This window comes from Nipponia nippon, unplaced genomic scaffold, assembly GCF_047370975.1.
Source record: "Nipponia nippon isolate SJK-2023a ecotype South Korea unplaced genomic scaffold, ASM4737097v1 scaffold_50, whole genome shotgun sequence".
NCBI classification, from domain to species: domain Eukaryota; kingdom Metazoa; phylum Chordata; class Aves; order Pelecaniformes; family Threskiornithidae; genus Nipponia; species Nipponia nippon.
Window position 1 is genome coordinate 153,390 of NW_028262370.1, and position 6,370 is coordinate 159,759.

Genomic DNA, 6,370 nt, shown 5'->3' on the forward strand with positions numbered 1-6,370 from the left:
CCCCCAGCCCTCCCGGTATGGCCCAATCCTCCCAATATGACCCCCGGTTCTCCCAGTATGGCCCCCCAGCCCTCCCACTATGACCCCCCGGCCCTCCCAGTATGGACCCTCAGCCCTCCCAGTATGGCCCAATCCTCCCAGTATGACCCCCAGTCCTCCAAGTATGACCCCTGGCCCTCCCAGTATGGCCCCCGGTCCTCCCAGTATGACCCCCAGCCCTCCCAGTATGGCCCAGTCCTCCCAGTACCCACCTGAGGCTGGGGGCCGTGTTGGCGGAGGGGTGGAAGGAGGCGAACATCCGGATGGGGGTGCTGGGGGGGTGGGGGGGGGGCGTTAAAATGGGGGGGAGAGGGGAGCCCCCAGCCCCCCCCAAAACCTCCCCAACACCCCCCGCCCCCCCAGATCCTCCCAGCCCCCCTAAACCCCCCCAAAATCTCCCAGACCCCCCCCAAATCCCCCTTGGGCCCCCCAAATCCTCCTGCCCCCCCAAGCCCCCCAACCCCCCTGAGGCCCCCAAATCCCCCCAGCCCCCCCAAACTCCCCCCTGCCCCCCAAATCCCAGCCCCTGCCCCCCCAAAAGCCCCCTGGACCCCAAATCCCCCCAGCCCCCCAAATCCCAGTCCCTGCACCCCCAAATCCCCCCAGCCCCCCAAAACCCCCCTGCACCCCCAACCCCCACACACCCCCAAACTCCCCCTGCCCCCCAAATCCCAGCCCCTGCCCCCCAAAACCCCCCTGCACCCCAAATCCCCCCCGCACCCCCAAACTCCCCCCTGCCCCCCCAAATCCCCCCTGCACCCCCCCCCCACCCCCCCACCCCCAAACCTGGGGGGCAGCGGGCGTCCGTGCGTCGGAAGTTATAGGAGCCACCGGGGGGCCCTGGGGGAGGGGTGGGGGTGTAAAAAGTTGGGGGGGGGCCCCCAAAAATATCGGGGTGCTGGGTTGGGGGGAGGGGGGGGGGCTCACCTGGGGGCGGCGGGGGGGCGGGCGGCGGCGGGCCCCCCCTTTCCCCTGCCCTGGGGGGAAGCTGTAAGAGACCCCTCTGTATCCTCCCCCCCGTTGGGGGGGGTTTTGGGGGGGGGGGGGCCCCCAAACCTGCCCCCCCCCCCTCGTTACCTATAGCAGGGCGGAGGGCGGCCGGGGCCGCTCACCTGGTGTCGGGGAGGAGGGGGGGGGGCCGGGGGGGCCCCCCCCAAAAGGGGGGGGGGCGGGGGGGGGGGCGCCCGCGTGTGGAGGCCGAAGAGGCCCTTGCGCTTCTTGATCTCCCGGCCCGAGATGAACCTGGGGGGGGGCAGAGAAAGTGGGGGGCTGGGGGGGGGCTGGGGGGTGGGGGTTTGGGGGGGCTGGGGGGTGGGGGTACTGGGGTTTGGGGGGGCTGGGGGGATTTGGGGGGTTTGGGGGGGTGGGGGTACTGGGGGGTGGGGTGCGGGGGTTTGGGGGGCAGAAGGGAGGGGGGGCAGGGATTTGGGGGGGCTGGGGGGTTTGGGGGGGCAGAAGGGAGGGGGGGCAGGGATTTGGGGGGCCTGGGGGGGTTGGGGGGGTGGGGGTACTGGGGTTTGGGGGGGCTGGGGGGATTTGGGGGGCAGAAGGGAGTGGGGGGCAGGGATTTGGGGGGTGGGGGGGCTGGGGGGTTTGGGGGGGTTGGGGCTGCTGGGGGGTGGGGTGCGGGGGTTTGGGGGGGCAGAAGGGAGTGGGGGGCAGGGATTTGGGGGGTGGGGGGGCTGGGGGGTTTGGGGGGGTTGGGGGGTGGGGTGCGGGAGTTTGGGGGGGCAGAAGGGAGGGGGGGGCAGGGATTTGGGGGGCCTGGGGGGTTGGGGTTTGGGGGGCTTTGGGGGGGTGGGGGTGCAGGGGTTTGGGGGGGCTGGGGGGATTTGGGGGTGCAGGGGGGCTCAGGAGGGATTTGGGGGTGCAGGGGGGGTGCGGGAAGGATTTGGGGGTCCCGGGGGGTTTGGGGGGGCAGGGGGGCTCAGGAGGGATTTGGGGGTGCAGGGGGGGTGCGGGAAGGATTTGGGGGTCCCGGGGGGGTTTGGGGGGGCCCCCACCTGTCCTTATGGGCGCTGAGGGCCCCCAGCAGCTGCCCGTAGCGCTCGCCCTTGGGGGTCTCAGCCAGCTGCGGGCGCACAAACAAAAAGGCCGGGGGGGGGGGGGGAGCAGTGAGAGCAGCCCCCCCCTCCCCCCAGGGGGGGTCCCCCCAAAAATTTGGGGGTTCGGGGGGGGGGTCCCCAATACCGGGCCCAGCAGGAGGGCGTCCCAGTTGGCGTTGGCGAAGGGGAGGATCTCCCGCTCCAGGTCGAAATATTGCTTCTTGCAGCAGATGCTCAGGTGGTAGAGGATGAGGTGGGCGACGTCCACCCTGGGGGGGACCCCGAAAATATGGGGGGGCCCCCCCAAAAATGGGGGGGACCCCCGAAAAATTGGGGGGGACCCTGAAAAATGGGGGGGGATGGGGGGGTCTTTCCCCAAAATAGGGGGTGATTGGGGGGTCCCTGAGGGATGGGGGGTGATGGGGGTGTGTGCACCCGGGGGGACCCCAAAAATGGGGGGACCCCCAAAAATGGGGGGACCCCCGAAAAATTGGGGGGGACCCTGAAAAATGGGGGGACCCCCAAAAATTGGGGGGACCCGAAAAATGGGGGGGATGCGGGGTCTTTCCCCAAAATAGGGCGTGATTGGGGGGTCCCTGACGGATGGGGGTGATGTGAGCCCTGGGGGGGACCCCGAAAATATGGGGGGACCCTCCAAAAATGGGGGGGACCCCCGAAAATGGGGGGACCCCGAAAAAATTGGGGGGACCCTGAAAAATGGGGGGGATGGGGGGGTCTTTCCCCAAAATAGGGGGGGATTGGGGGGTCCCTGAGGGATGGGGGGTGATGGGGGGGTGTGCACCCGGGGGGACCCCAAAAATGGGGGGAACCCCCAAAAATTGGGGGGACCCTGAAAAATGGGGGGGATGGGGGGGTCTTCCCCCAAAATAGGGGGTGATTGGGGGGGTCCCTGAGGGATGGGGGTGATGTGAGCCCTGGGGGGGACCCCGAAAATGGGGGGGACCCCCAAAAATGGGGGGGACCCCCGAAAAATTGGGGGGGACCCTGAAAAATGGGGGGGACCCCCAAAAAATTGGGGGGACCCCGAAAAATGGGGGGGATGGGGGGTCTTTCCCCAAAATAGGGGGTGATTGGGGGGGTCCCTGACGGATGGGGGTGATGTGAGCCCTGGGGGGGACCCCGAAAATAGGGGGGGCCCCCCAAAAATGGGGGGCCCCCGAAAATGGGGGGACCCCGAAAAAATTGGGGGGACCCTGAAAAATGGGGGGGATGGGGGGGTCTTTCCCCAAAATAGGGGGTGATTGGGGGGGTCCCTGAGGGATGGGGGGTGATGGGGGGTGTGTGCACCCGGGGGGACCCCAAAAATTGGGAGGGACACCCGAAAAATGGGGGGACCCCCAAAAATGGGGGGATCCCGAAAAATAGGGGGGATGGGGAGGGGGTCCTGGGGGTCCCCCCAAAATAGGGGGTGATGGGTGGGGGTCTCCAGAAGCCGTGGGGTGACGTCCAGTTGGGGGGAGGGTCCCCCCAAAAAAGTGAGGGGTGGGGGGGGGTCCCCAAAATGTGGGGGTCCCCAAATGGTGGGGGAGGGGTCCCCAAAAAACACCATGGGGGTGCTGGGTGGATGGGAGGGGGATTTTTGGGGGGGGGTGGCGGTTTGGGGGGGTCCTATGGGTGCTGTGGGGAGGGTCCCAGATTTTGGGGTGCTTCCCCCCCCCCCCCCCCCATTTACCATCGCAGCGGCAACCGCCGGACGCTCTCGGCTCCGCCGGTGCAGACGCAACACTCGAAGACGTAAAACCTGTCGGCGAACCCCGTTATTTTGGGGGGGGGGTGGGGGTTAAGCCCTGAATATTTGGGGGGGCACCCATTTAGGGGGCACCCATTTAGGGGGACCCCCCTCCCCCCCAAAAAAAAAACAACCCCCACCGGTCCCCGTAGAGCAGCGGTTTGCTCAGGCACTGGGTACACGCTTCGTGGAACCACTGGGAGCACTGGTGGCACTGGAGCATCTTCAAATTCCACCTGGGAGGGGGGTGAAGGGGGTGGGGGGGGGTTGGGGGGACCCCCAAAATGAAGGGGGGGGGGGGGTCTGGACTCACTCTCCGGGCCCCCCGCAATAGCAGTAGCACTGCTGGCGGTTGGCGAGGTGGGGGGGATCCCAGTCCAACGCCTTTAACTGGTACGGGAGGACGCTCTTCATCCGCAGCATCGCCTTGGCGTGGGGGCCTTTTTTGAGAGCCCCCCCTTTCTGGAAACACACCCCCCCCCCCAAAAAAAAAAAAAGGGGTTCAGCCTTAAAATGATAAGAATGAACCCCAAAATTGGGGGGGGGGGGGGGTTTTGACCTTGGTGGCGACGGCGAAGACGCAACGGCGACACATCCAAGGGCCGGCGGGGCGGGCGGCGGGGAGGTGGCACTGCTGGTGGTAAGCTTGGGGGGGGGGGAGGGGTTAATTAATTAATTGGGGGGGTTAATTAATCCTTTGGGGGGGTTTCATTAAAATTTAGGGGGTGGGGACCTCACCGTGACCGCATTTTTCGCAGCGAACTAAAAGATTTTCGGGGTTCAGGGCTCGGCCGGAGCAGACGCAACAGGAGTCTTCCTCGCCGGGGGTCGCTGCTGTAAAAAAAGGGGGGGGGGGTGTTAATTAATTAAAAAGGGGGTTAATTAATTAAAAATGAATTAAATAGGGGGGTGAATGAATTAAAAAGGGGGGAGGTAACGGCGCTCACCGGGGCTGACGTCTTTCCAAAGGACGAGGAATTGGGAATTATCCTCGAATTGGATGACGCAGCCTCGGCGGCCGGGATCCACCTGGGGGGGGGGTAAAAAATGGGGGGGGGGGGGGGGTGAAAAATGGGGGGAGGGGTGAAAAATGGGGGAGGGGTGAAAAATGGGGGGAGGGTGAAAAATGGGGGGAGGGGGGTGTTTTTTGGGGGGGTCCCCCCACCTTTTTGATGGTGCCCAGGTAGAGGAGGCCGTGGGTCCAGCGGGCCAGGACGTCCTGGCCTTCCCAAAATGGGGGGCGGCGGGGGGGCCCCCGTTTCGGTCGCCATGGCATGCTGGGGGGCTGGGGGGAGGGGGGGGTTGGGGGAGCCCCCTCCCCCCTCCCCCAGCTGCGGTCTGGGGGTTCGCCCCTCCCCTCCCCAGCCCAAAATGGGGGGGGGGGCAGGGTCTGGGAGGGGGCTGGTTTGGGGGGGAGAAGTCCCAGTTTGGGGGGGGGGGTGTCCCAGTTTGGGGGGGATGTCCCAGTTTGGGGGTGGGGCGTCCCAGTTTGGGGGTGGGGCATGATGGGATTGGGGGGGTCCCAGTTTGGGGGGTCCCAGTTTGGGGGTGGGGCATGATGGGATTGGGGGGTCCCAGTTTGGGGGGAGGCATAGCAGGATTGGGGGGGGGGTCCCAGTTTGGGGGGTGTCCCAGTTTGGGGGGTGGGGCATGATGGGATTGGGGGGTCCCAGTTTGGGGGTCCCAGTTTGGGGGGAGGCATAGCAGGATTGGGGGGGGGGTCCCAGTTTGGAGGGGGACTCCCAGTTTGGGGGTGTCCCAGTTTGGGGGGGGGCATAGATGGGATTGGGGGGTCCCAGTTTGGGGGGGGCTCCCAGTTTGGGGGGCATGATGGGATTGGGGGGTGTCCCAGTTTGGGGGGTGTCCCAGTTTGGAGGGGGGGCATAGCGGGATTGGGGGCTCCCAGTTTGGGGGGGCTCCCAGTTTGGGGAGGGTCCCAGTTTGGGGGGGACACTCCCAGTTTGGGGGGGCTCGTGCTGGAATGCGGGGGTGTGTCCCAGTTTGGGGGTCCGGTTTGGGGGGCTCCCAGTTTGGGGGTCCCGGTCCGGGGGGGCTCCCAGTTTGGGGGGTTCCCAGGCGGGGGGTCCCAGTTTGGGGGAGGGGGAGGTCCCGGTTCGGGGGGCTCCCAGTTGGGGGGGGGGTCCCGGTTCGGGGGGGGGGCGATCGGGGGGTCCCGGTTTGGGGGGGGGCGATCAGGGGGGTCCCGGTTGGGGGGGTCCCGGCTCGGGGGTCCCGGTTCGGGGGTCCCGACGGGGGGTCCCGGTTGGGGGGGTCCCTGTTGGGGGGGTCCCGGTTCGGGGGGGCTCACGCAGGCAGCGGGGGGTCCCGTCCAGGGCGGTCGCCCCCCAGGCGGCGGGGGGGGGGGGGGGGGGTGGCCCGGGGGCCCGGCCCCCCCCGGTCCCGGGCGGGGCGGGGCCGAGCGGCCGGGCCGGGCCGGCGGCGTCAGCGCGGGGCCGTGACGCAGCAACGGCGGCGGCGGGAGGGGGGAGGGGCGAGGGGGGGCGCGGAGGGACGGCGGCACCGGGGACCCCCCGGG

The 6,370-nt window shown here is 68.1% G+C and overlaps 1 protein-coding gene across 1 annotated transcript; it reads right to left on the bottom strand.

Moving 5' to 3' along the window:
- Positions 1-251: 251 nt before the first annotated feature.
- On the bottom strand, positions 252-5,110 carry LOC148051935 (PHD finger protein 1-like; the record flags this gene model as incomplete). The annotated part of the gene is made up of 11 exons (XM_087734915.1): positions 5,000-5,110; positions 4,782-4,863; positions 4,573-4,668; positions 4,394-4,479; positions 4,148-4,296; positions 3,975-4,070; positions 3,778-3,846; positions 2,230-2,353; positions 2,043-2,110; positions 1,117-1,281; positions 252-311 (listed from the first exon to the last, which is right to left on the bottom strand). Coding segments are annotated over exons 1-11 (1,106 nt in total), but the record flags the coding sequence as incomplete, so codon positions are not given.
- Positions 5,111-6,370: the final 1,260 nt, after the last annotated feature.